This window comes from Panulirus ornatus, chromosome 3 (genome assembly GCF_036320965.1).
Source record: "Panulirus ornatus isolate Po-2019 chromosome 3, ASM3632096v1, whole genome shotgun sequence".
NCBI classification, from domain to species: domain Eukaryota; kingdom Metazoa; phylum Arthropoda; class Malacostraca; order Decapoda; family Palinuridae; genus Panulirus; species Panulirus ornatus.
In genome coordinates this window covers 62,679,358-62,692,108 of record NC_092226.1, presented here as the reverse complement: position 1 = coordinate 62,692,108, position 12,751 = coordinate 62,679,358, and the positions used below count along the sequence as shown (strand labels likewise).

At 41.0% G+C, this 12,751-nt stretch overlaps 1 protein-coding gene across 4 annotated transcripts in view; it reads left to right on the top strand.

Annotated features, from left to right (window-relative positions):
* FIG4 (polyphosphoinositide phosphatase FIG4) overlaps nt 1-12,751 on the top strand; it is a 322,728-nt gene that overhangs the window by 90,707 nt on the left and 219,270 nt on the right. For all 4 annotated transcript variants that reach the window (XM_071687992.1, XM_071688012.1, XM_071688003.1 and 1 more), the window contains exon 5: nt 5,677-5,795. In XM_071687992.1, the coding sequence (XP_071544093.1) occupies nt 5,677-5,795 (119 nt within the window). The remainder of the gene's footprint in view (nt 1-5,676; nt 5,796-12,751) is intronic.

Here is a 12,751-nt window from a genome sequence, read left to right as displayed (position 1 = left end):
CATTGCTTCTAGCAGCATACCTCCCACACCATATATTCTTCAGACCTTCCACAGAGCATCTCTGTCACCCCTATGATAAGCTTTATCCAGATTCATAAATGCCGCATACAGATCCATCTGTTTTTCTAAGTATTTCTCATACTTGAAAGTAATCACCTGATCCACCCATCCTCTACCACTTCTAAAACAACAATGCTCCTCCCCAGTCTGATGCTCTGTACATGTCTTCACCCTCTCAATCAATACCCTCCCATACAATTTTCCAGGTATTCTCAAGAGAATTATGCCTCTGTAGTTTGACCACTCTCCTTTTTCCCCTTTGCTCTTGTACAGTGGCATTATACATGCATTCTCCCAATACTCAGGCACTTTACCATGATCCATACATACATTGAATATCCTTAACAACCAGTCAACAACACAGTAACCCTCTTTTTTAATAAATTCAACTACAGTACCAAACACTGCCGCTTCCTTGCCATATTTCATCTTCCACAAGGCTTTCACCACTTCTCTCTTCACCCAAACACTCTTCCCTACTCTCTCACTTTGCTCACCACCCCAGCCAGAATACCCTACATGTGCCACTCTATCATTAAGCACATTTAAAAGTCCCTCAAAATATTCATTCAATCTCCTCCTCACTCCATCATTACCTGTATTACTTTCCCCCTTGTCCCCTTCACCGATAATCCTGTTCTTTTGTCTTTTGCACATTATTTACCTCCTTCCAAAACATCTTTGTATCCTCCCTAAAGTTTGATGATACACTCTCACCCCAACTCTCATTTGCCTTCTTTTTCAACACTTGCACCTTCCTCTTGACCTCATGCTGCTTTCTCTTCTACATTTCCCAGTCATTTGCACTGTTTCCTTGTAAGTATGGTCCAAATGCCTTTTTTCTCTTTCATTTACTTCTTCATCCCACAAATCACTACCCTTTCTAATCTCCCCACCTCCAACCTTTCTCTTGCCACCTGTATCTCTTGCACATGCCATCACTGCTTCCTTAAATACATTCCATTCCTTATCCACTCCCTTCACTTCATTTGCTTTAACCTTTTGCTGTTCTACTCTAAATCTCTCCTGGTATTTATTCACAGAAGTCTCCTTTCCAAGCTCACATACTCTCACCACTCTCTTCTTTCCAACACTATCTATTCTTTTTTGAAAGCCTCTACAAATACTCACTTTCGTCTCCACAAGATAGTGGTCAGACATCCCTCCAGCTGCCCTTCTCATTACACATTTACATTCAAAAGTCTCTCTTTTGCATGCTTGTCAGTTGATCCATAATATAATAATGCCCTTTGACCATCTCTCCTACTCACATATATTTACCTGTGTATATGTCTTTTTAAACCAGGTTTTCCCCAATACCACTCTTTTCTTAGCACACAAATCCACAAGCTCTTCACCATTTCCATTCACAGCACTGAAAACCCCATGCATACCAATTATACCCTCGACTTCCGCATTCAAATCACTTGTGACTAATGCTTGGTCTTGTGCACCAAAACTAATTCCCAGTCTTGTGCACCAAAACTGCTGACATACTTGCTCAGCTGCTCCCAAAACAATTGTATCTTATGATCTTTCTTCTCAAGATTAGTGCATTAGTACCAATAATCACCCATCTCTTGCCATCCACTTTCAGTTTTACCCACATTAGTCTAGAATTTATTTCCTTACACTATCACACACTCCCACAACTCTTGCTTCAGGAGTAGTGCTACTTCTTCCTTAGCTCTTTTCCTATCGCCAACCACTGGACTTTAAAAGGAACACAGCTATGGTGCATTCTGAGGTTTGGGTTTTTTGTAACAAATGTTGATGTGACAAACTTTAAAAAAAAGTAGATACAGCTTCCCAGCTGTTTGTTAACCTGATTGTTACAGATAGAAAGGTTGCATGAACAGGGAAAAATATGAAAACAAAGATTTCTTAAGTTATTGTCTGAAACTCCTGAGTAGGTTTTTTTTTTTATAATGACCAACATGCCACTGACGTTCTTCTATCAAGGTCAAGTCAGATGAAAAGGAAAAGGGTATTAGAAAAACAATACAAAGATTAATCAGGGCTTCCCAGCTGTTTTTTAACCTGATTTTTACAGATAGAAAGGTTGCATGAAAAGGGAAAAATGAAAGAAGGTAGAAAATAACACCTTCAACATTTGGGGAAATGAGGTATCATAATCAGCAGTCTGTGTGTGGTCAGTCTCTGTGCAGAAATTATGGGAAGCAGCAGCCAAGCGTCCCTTGGGATGAGGCTTGATAGTTTTCTTGGATGAGTTTGTGGGCTTCTCATGGACCAACATGTGGCCCATGGTCTGTAGATGAATCACCCTATTGTAATCACCAGTGTACTCTAGGCTACATTATACTTATTAAATTGGGAGACTTTGAACATTTTTTTTGAGTAATGACTAGAAACAAATATTTTTCAAACATTCTATATCCTGTTTATTTACATTTATTGTTCGAGGTGGTGTGCAAAGTGAGAGGGTCAGGGAGAATGGTTTGAAAGCTTTGTGGAAGATGAAAGCTGGCAAGGTGGTGGGTTTAGATAGTATTGCATTGGAGTTTATTAAAAAAGGGGCGACTGTTTGTTGACTGCTTGGTAAGGATATTCAATGTATGTATGGTTCATGGTGAAGTGCCTGAGGATTGGCAGATTGCATGCATAGTGCTATTGTACAAAGGCAAAGGGGATGAAGATGAGTGTTCAAATTACAGAGTTATAAGTTTGTTGAGTACTCCTGGGAAATTATATGGGAGAGTATTGATTGAGAGGGTAAAGGCATGTACAGAGCATCAGATTAGGGAAGAGCAGTGTGGTTTCAGAAGTGGTAGAGGATGTGTAGACCAGGTGTTTGCTTTGAAGAATGTATGTGAAAAATACTTAGAAAAACAGATGGATTTGTATGCAGCATTTATGGATCTTGAGAAGGCATGTGATAGAGTTGATAGAGATGCTTTGTGGAAGGTATTAAGAGTATATGGTGTGGGAGGTAAGTTGCTAGAAGCAGTGAAAAGTTTTTACCAAGGATGTAAGGCATGTGTGCGAGTAGGGAGAGAGGTAAGTGATTGGTTCCCAGTGAATATTAGTTTGCAGCAGGGGTGTGTGATGTCTCCATGGTTGTTTAATTTGTTTCTGGATGGAGTTGTTAGGGAGGTGAATGCAAGAGTTTTGGAGAGATGGGCAAGTATGCAGTCTGTTGTGTATGGGATGTGGATGGCTTGGGAAGTGAGTCAGTTGTTCGCTGATGATACATCGTATGTGGCTGATTTGGGTGAGAAACTGCAGAAGTTGGTGACTGAGTTTGGTAGTGTGTGAAAGAACAAAACTGAGAGTAAACTTGAATAAGAGCAAGGTTATTAAGTACAGTAGGGTTGAGGGACAAGTTAATTGGGAGATAAGTTTGAATGAAGAACAACTGTAGGAAGTGAAGTGATTTAGATATCTGGGAGTGGATTTAGCAGGGGATGGAACCATGGAAGCGGAAGTGAGTCACAGGATGGGGGAGGGCCGAAGGTACTGGGAGCCTTGAAGAATGTGTGGAAGGCAAGAACGTTATCTCGGAGAGCAAAAATGGGTATGTTTGAAGGAATTGTGGTTCCAACAATGTTATATGGGTGCCAGGCATGGGCTATAGATAGGGTTGTGTGGAGGAGGGTGGATGTGTTGGAAATGAAATTTTTGAGGACACTATGTGGTTTAAGGTGGTTTAATCGAGAAGTAATGAAAGGGTGAGAAAGATGTGTGGTAATTAAAAGAGTGTAGTTGAGAGAGCAGGAGAGGGTGTATTGAAATGGTTTGTTCACATGGAGAGAATCAGTGAGGAAAGATTGACAAAGATGATATATGTGTCAGAGGTGGAGGGAACGAGAAGTGGGAGACCAAATTGGAGGTGGAAGGATGGAGTGAAAAAGATTTTGAACAATCGGGGCTTGAGCATACAGGAGGGTGAAAGGCGTGCAAGGAATAGGGTGAAATGGAACGATGTGGTATACCGGGGTTGACGTGCTGTCAATGGATTGAACCAGGGCATATGAAGTGTCTGGGGTAAACCATGGAAAGTTTTGTGGGGCCTGGATGTGGAAAGGGAGCTATGGTTTTGGTGCTTTACATATGACAGCTAAGGACTGAGTATTAACAAAAGTGGCCTTTGTTGTCTTTTCCTGGCGCTATCTCACATGCACACGTGGGGAGGGGGTTTCATTGCATATGTGGCAGAGTGGCGATGGGAATGGATGGGGGCAGCATGTATGAGTGTGTACATGTGTATATATGTATATGTCTGTGTATGTATATATATGTATGTTGAAATGTATAGGTATGTATATGTGCATGTGCGGGCGTTTATGTATATACATGTGTATGCGGGTGGGTTGGGCCATTCTTTTGTCTGTTTCCTTGCACAACCTTGCTAATGTAGGAGACAGCGACTAAGTGTAATGATAAAATCAAATACTGTAGAAACAACCTCAAAAAGAGCACACTTTCAAGGTGATTGGTGTCTATGATCTGGAAAAATGTGAATTCTGGCCACTGCTTGGTCTCAAAGAATTTGGACTGGAGATCCTTGTACTGGAAAATCAGTTGAATTTCCATTTAATGTGTAAGATATGAAAACAAGATGCAACATTCTAAAAGTAGCTTTTTTTTTTTTTAGTTTAAAAGAGTATTGTTTAGAATGTTGTATCTGGGTTTAACAATTTACAAATAAATTGGTGAACTGATTTTCCAGTACAGATGGATCTCCAGTCCAAATTCTTTGAGACCATGCAATACCCAGATTTCATATTATTTCAGGTCATAGAAACCAATCATCCTCATGATGTTCTCCAGGTTGTTTGTACAGTATGTAATAAATGTAAATAAACAGAGTATAATACATTTGAAAAATATTAAGTACAAGTACACCACCGATTTTCCAACACTCTTGGTTCCAAAACCATGCCTGACTAACTATTTTGCTGGACCAACTGTGGTCACAAAATAATAATTCATCAGCACACCCCTAACCCATGTGTCTAAAGTATACCATGGACTGCTAGAAATTCAGATTATACAAATATTAAATGTAATTTAAATAAATGAATGAAATACAGGTACTTGGACAATAGTACATTAGTGAAACAAGACTGCAGGTATTAAGTAAACAAGATCAAACAAAAATAAAATGCAAATTTATTCATTTCTTTACTTACAAAGAATGCTGCAGCACTGCTGATCCCAAAGTGGCAGATTTTAGACTTTTACTGGAACTCTAAAGCTAATCACAAAGGTCTGGAAGTTGAGGGCAGTCAGAACTAGTCTGTTTTGTAGTTGATCATTTCATCTTGAATATAAGCAAAATAAGCTAAGAATCTCAGAATTGCGGTATTGCCACCAAGTGCAGAGTAAAGAATGTAAATAAGTGCACTCTGTACACAATGCCATCTGTGGCTGCCCAGTAAACTAGTCTGGTGGCCACGGTAATTTCAAGTTCCCTCATGTGATGTTGTCCGGACTAAAAGAGGTGCCAAACCATCAGTTGCCAGAAATTCGGTGGTGTACCTGTATCTTGTCCTAACCCCATTGAAATATATGCTTGATTGTTTTAACATACCTTGTTCTCACTTGCAGACTTAGGAATGATATAAGCCTCCCTTTTCCCCCTTCTTTTAACAGGTTGAGGATACTACAATGATTTACATCCCACATGAATCTGTCAGGAAATACCGTGATGATGAGCCCAAATATGTGAGGCTTTTCCAGAACATTGATCTCTCTTCTAACTTCTACTTCAGGTTTGACTCCCTTGGTTGCTTAGTCCAGAATTACTATTAATTAGGTAAATATCTTATATGTGTGATTTTGAATGCTGAATTTTATTTTGGGTTTATGTGTGATTTCTGTGTTGTACCTTTAGATTACATGTAGGTTATCAATTTTGGAACATCCTTTTCTTGAAAAACACAGACTTTCTGGTAGGTCTTAGCATAGTATACTCTACATGTGTCAAGATTTATGCAGCACAGAAAAGCTCTGGGACTTATTAAAGTTATAAATGATAACTGTTTATAGTCAACATTCTGTGAAACTAAATCTTATAAAGATTGTAATAATTATAAAGATTCTGTCAATAAGGTAGATGACAACTGCAGAAGCAAAGTAATGCTTTTCAGCCTTATAGAAAATTTAACTTTTTTTAGCACAATACTTTGATGAGAGATGGACTTACAGTCTTAGCAATGGTATCCACTGAAAATCAGATGATCAAAGAAATTGGAGAATTTTAAGAGAAAGTTACCTCAAAGAGCTGTTGCATGGATTTTATATTTAAGTAATCTTCTTTGTATAAATGAACTATGGTCAACCTGTACATCTTGAAAATCAGAGATAAGTGAACATCTATCAATTGTAATTTTCTAGTTATGGTATATGAGTGATCTGCAGTCTAGTTTGCATTGTTATGAGCTGCTGCTGTGTGTCAGAGATAGGGTTAAGTTCCTTACTTTCAGCCCACCTGTCTGTGGACACATTCTTTACACTCATTTGTGACATATACACGAGGCAGGTTCTTTCACAATGCAACTAATCATGCAGACAGTGATAAGTATAAATTCATGTATGATATTTTTGTGTACTGTATGAAAACAGTGCTAAAGGTGACAAGCATTCTCCAGTTTGTTAGCGATCTTTCCCCATCTCTTATCAATACTTTATTGATTCTGTCACATTTGTGGTGAACATAATAAAGTACGATGTAATGTGCAAAAACTGAACATAAAGAAAGGAAGAGATATACATAATAACAACAAATAAAGATAGCCACCTGTGAAGGCTGTGCTGATGGAGCAAGTGAGGTGAGGGAGAGAGAGAGAGAGAGAGAGATATGGTGGAAACTCTTTCACTACTCACTGTCCCTCCATACCATTACTTTATTAAATCTTTTGTGTTTGTGGTGAATATGGTAATGTAGGATGAACTGTACAAATAATGAATGTAGAATTAAAGAAATCAAAGAAACCAGTTGTAAGGGCCTATAGTTGTGAAAGGAGTGAGCAGGGAGGGAAGAATGAGTACCTGTGCCACCATCGCAACCTTTCTCATGGGACTTGCTGTTTACTTTTTGTGAAATGAGTTGTTATTTTTCATCATTATGGATGTAGTGGATTCCATATTGATGAGAAGATAACATTACGTAAGCTTATGCATGTTGCAGCAGAGATGTTACCAGAAGAAGCTGTTTGAATGCAGCCTTATTTTTCTTCTGTATTTGTACTGAGATAAGATGTTACCGGGAAGAGAATGTTGGGGTGAAGAGAGTGGTGAGAGTAAGTGAGCTCGGGAAGGAGACTTGTGGGAGGAAGTACCAGGAGAGACTGAGTACAGAATGGAAAAAGGTGAGAACAAAGGACATAAGGGGAGTGGGGGAGGAATGGGATGTATTTAGGGAAGCAGTGATGGCTTGAGCAAAAGATGCTTGTGGCATGAGAAGCGTGGGAGGTGAGTAGATTAGAAAGGGTAGTGAGTGGTGGGATGAAGAAGTAAGATTATTAGTGAAAGAGAAGAGAGAGGCATTTGGACAATTTTTGCAAGGAAATAATGCAAATGAGTGGGAGATGTATAAAAGAAAGAGGCAAGAGGTCAAGAGAAAGGTGCAAGAGGCAAAAAATAGGGCAAATGAGAGTTGGGATGAGAGATTATCATTAAATTTTAGGGAGAATAAAAAGATGTTTTGGAGGGAGGTAAATAAAGTGTGTAAGATGAGGGAACAAGTGGAAACATCAGTGAAGGGGGCTAATGGGAAGGTGATAATAAGTAGTGGTGATGTGAGAAGAAGATGGAGTGAGTATTTTGAAGGTTTGTTGAATGTGTTTGATGATAGAGTGGCAGATATAGGGTGTTTCGGTCGAGGTGGTATGCAAAGTGAGAGGGTTAGGGAGAATGATTTGGTAAACAGAGAAGAGGTAGTAAAAGCTTTGCGTAAGATGAAAGCCGGCAAGGCAGCGGGTTTGGATGGTATTGCAGTGGAATTTCTTAAAAAAGGGGGTGACTGTATGTATTGTTGACTGGTTGTTAAGGTTATTTAATGTATGTATGACTCATGGTGAGGTGCCTGAGGATTGGCGGAATGCTTGCATAGTGCCATTGTACAAAGGCAAAGGGGATGAGAGTGAGTGCTCAAATTACAGAGGTATGTTTGTTGAGTATTCCTGGTAAATTATATGGGAGGGTATTGATTGAGAGGGTGAAGGCATGTACAGAGCATCAGACTGGGGAAGAGCAGTGTGATTTCAGAAGTGGTAGAGGATGTGTGGATCAGGTGTCTGCTTTGAAGAATGTATGTGAGAAATACTTAGAAAAGCAAATGGATTTGTATGTAGCATTTATGGATCTTGAGAAGGCATATGATAGAGTTGATAGAGATTGCTCTGTGGAAGGTACTAAGAATATATAGTGTGGGAGGTAAGTTGTTAGAAGCAGTGAAAAGTTTTTATCGAGTATGTAAGGCATGTGTACGTGTAGGAAGAGAGGAAAGTGATTGGTTCTCAATAACTGTTGGTTTGCAGCAGGGGTACGTGATGTCTCCATGGTTGTTTAATTTGTGTATGGCTGGGGTTTATTAGGGAGGTGAATGCAAGAGTTTTGGAAAGAGGGGCAAGTATGCAGTCATTGTGGATGAGAGAGCTTGAGAAGTGAGTCAATTGTTGTTCGCTAATGATGCAGCACTGGTGGCTGATTCAGGTGAGAAACTGCAAAAGCTGGTGACTGAGTTTGGTAAAGTGTATGAAAGAAGAAAGCTGAGAGTAAATGTGAATAAGAGCAAGGTTCTTAGGTACTGTAGGGTTGAGGGACAAGTCAATTGGGAGGTAAGTTTGAATGGAGAAGAACTGGAGGAAGTGAAGTGTTTTAGATATCTGAGAGTGGATTTGGCAGCGGATGGAACCATGGAAGCGGAAGTGAATCATAGGGTTGGAGGGGGCGAAAGTTCTGGGAGCCTTGAAAAATGTGTGGAAGTCAAGAACATTATCTTAGAAAGCAAAAATGGGTCTGTTTGAAGGAATAGTGGTTCCAACAATGTTATATGGTTGCGAGGCGTGGGCTATAGATGGAGTTGTGTGGAGGAGGGTGGCTGTGCTGGAAATGAGATATTTGAGGACATTATGTGGTGTGAGGTAGTTTGATCAGGTAAGTAATGGAAGGGTAAGAGAGATGTGTGGTGGTAAAAAGAGTGTGGTTGAGAGAGCAGAAGAGGGTATTTTGAAATTCTTTGGTAACATGGAGAGAATGAGTGAGGAAAGATTGACAAAGAGGTGGGGGAAGTGAGAAGTGGGAGACCAAATTGGAGGTGGAAAGATGGAGTGAAAAAGATTTTGAGTGATCGGGGCCTGCCTGAACATGCAGGAGGGTGAAAGGTATGCAAGGAATAGAGTGAATTGGATCGATGTGGTATACCAGGGTCGACATGCTGTCAATGGATTGAACCACGGCATGCGAAGCGTCTGGGGTAAACCATGGAACGTTTTGTGGGGCCTGGATGTGGAAAGGGAGTTGTGGTTTTGGTGAATTATACAGGACAGCTAGAGACTGAGTGTGAACGAATGTGGCCTTTGTTGTCTTTTCCTAGTGCTACCTCGCACACATGAGGGGGGAGGGGGATGCTATTCTGTGCGGCGAGGTGGCGATGGGAATGAATAAAGGCAGACAGTGTGAATTGTGTGCATGGGTATATATGTATGTGTCTGTGTGTGTATATATATGTGTACATTGAGATGTATAGGTATGTATATTTGCATGTGTGGACGTGTATGTATATACATGTGTATGGGGGTGGGTTGGGCCAATTCTTTCGTCTGTTTCCTTCCGCTACCTCGCAAACGCGGGAGACAGCGACAAGGCAAAATAAATATATATATATATATATATATATATTTTTTTTTTTTTATACTTTGTCGCTGTCTCCCGCGTTTGCGAGGTAGCGCAAGGAAACAGACGAAAGAAATGGCCCAACCCCCCCCCCCCCATACACATGTACATACACACGTCCACACACGCAAATATACATACCTACACAGCTTTCCATGGTTTACCCCAGACGCTTCACATGCCTTGCTTCAATCCACTGACAGCACGTCAACCCCTGTATACCACATGACTCCAATTCACTCTATTACTTGCCCTCCTTTCACCCTCCTGCATGTTCAGGCCCCGATCACACAAAATCTTTTTCACTCCATCTTTCCACCTCCAATTTGGTCTCCCTCTTCTCCTCGTTCCCTCCACCTCCGACACATATATCCTCTTGGTCAATCTCTCCTCACTCATTCTCTCCATGTGCCCAAACCATTTCAAAACACCCTCTTCTGCTCTCTCAACCACGCTCTTTTTATTTCCACACATCTCTCTTACCCTTACGTTACTTACTCGATCAAACCACCTCACACCACACATTGTCCTCAAACATCTCATTTCCAGCACATCCATCCTCCTGCGCACATCTCTATCCATAGCCCACGCCTCGCAACCATACAGCATTGTTGGAACCACTATTCCCTCAAACATACCCATTTTTGCTTTCCGAGATAATGTTCTCGACTTCCACACATTTTTCAAGGCTCCCAAAATTTTCGCCCCCTCCCCCACCCTATGATCCACTTCCGCTTCCATGGTTCCATCCGCTGACAGATCCACTCCCAGATATCTAAAACACTTCACTTCCTCCAGTTTTTCTCCATTCAAACTCACCTCCCAATTGACTTGACCCTCACCCCTACTGTACCTAATAACCTTGCTCATATATATATATATATATATATATATATATATATATATATATATATATATATATATATATATATATATATTTTTTTTTTATAATTTGTCGCTGTCTCCCGCGTTTGCGAGGTAGCGCAAGGAAACAGACGAAAGAAATGGCCCAACCCCCCCCCCATACACATGTATATACATACGTCCACACACGCAAATATACATACCTATACAGCTTTCCATGGTTTACCCCAGACGCTTCACATGCCCTGCTTCAATCCACTGACAGCATGTCAACCCCGGTATACCACATCGCTCCAATTCACTCTATTCCTTGCCCTCCTTTCACCCTCCTGCATGTTCAGGCCCCGATCACACAAAATCTTTTTCTCTCCATCTTTCCACCTCCAATTTGGTCTCCCTCTTCTCCTCGTTCCCTCCACCTCCGACACATATATCATCTTGGTCAACCTTTCCTCACTCATTCTCTCCATGTGCCCAAACCACTTCAAAACACCCTCTTCTGCTCTCTCAACCACGCTCTTTTTATTTCCACACATCTCTCTTACCCTTACGTTACTCACTCGATCAAACCACCTCACACCACACATTGTCCTCAAACATCTCATTTCCAGCACATCCATCCTCCTGCGCACAACTCTATCCATAGCCCACGCCTCGCAACCATACAACATTGTTGGAACCACTATTCCTTCAAACATACCCATTTTTGCTTTCCGAGATAATGTTCTCGACTTCCACACATTCTTCAAGGCCCCCAGAATTTTCGCCCCCTCCCCCACCCTATGATCCACTTCCGCTTCCATGGTTCCATCCTCTGCCTGATCCACTCCCAGATATCTAAAACACTTCACTTCCTCCAGTTTTTCTCCATTCAAACTCACCTCCCAACTGACTTGACCCTCAACCCTACTGTACCTAATAACCTTGCTCTTATTCACATTTACTCTTAACTTTCTCCTTCCACACACTTTACCAAACTCAGTCACCAGCTTCTGCAGTTTCTCACATGAATCAGCCACCAGCGCTGTATCATCAGCGAACAACAACTGACTCACTTCCCAAGCTCTCTCATCCCCAACAGACTTCATACTTGCCCCTCTTTCCAAAACTCTTGCATTTACCTCCCTAACAACCCCATCCATAAACAAATTAAACAACCATGGAGACATCACACACCCCTGCCGCAAACCTACATTCACTAAGAACCAATCACTTTCCTCTCTTCCTACACGTACACATGCCTTACATCCTCGATAAAAACTTTTCACTGCTTCTAACAACTTGCCTTCCACACCATATATTCTTAATACCTTCCACAGAGCATCTCTATCAACTCTATCATATGCCTTCTCCAGATCCATAAAAGCTACATACAAATCCATTTGCTTTTCTAAGTATTTCTCACATACATTCTTCAAAGCAAACACCTGATCCACACATCCTCTACCACTTCTGAAACCACACTGCTCTTCCCCAATCTGATGCTCTGTACATGCCTTCACCCTCTCAATCAATACCCTCCCATATAATTTACCAGGAATACTCAACAAACTTATACCTCTGTAATTTGAGCACTCACTCTTATCCCCTTTGCCTTTGTACAATGGCACTATGCACGCATTTCGCCAATCCTCAGGCACCTCACCATGAGTCATACATACATTAAATAACCTTACCAACCAGTCAACAATACAGTCACCCCCTCTTTTAATAAATTCCACTGCAATACCATCCAAACCTGCTGCCTTGCCGGCTTTCATCTTCCGCAAAGCTTTCACTACCTCTTCTCTGTTTACCAAATCATTTCCCTAACCCTCTCACTTTGCACACCACCTCGACCAAAACACCCTATATCTGCCACTCTATCATCAAACACATTCAACAAACCTTCAAAATACTCACTCCATCTCCTTCTCACATCACCACTACTTGTTATCACCTCCCCATTTGCGCCCTTCACTGAAGT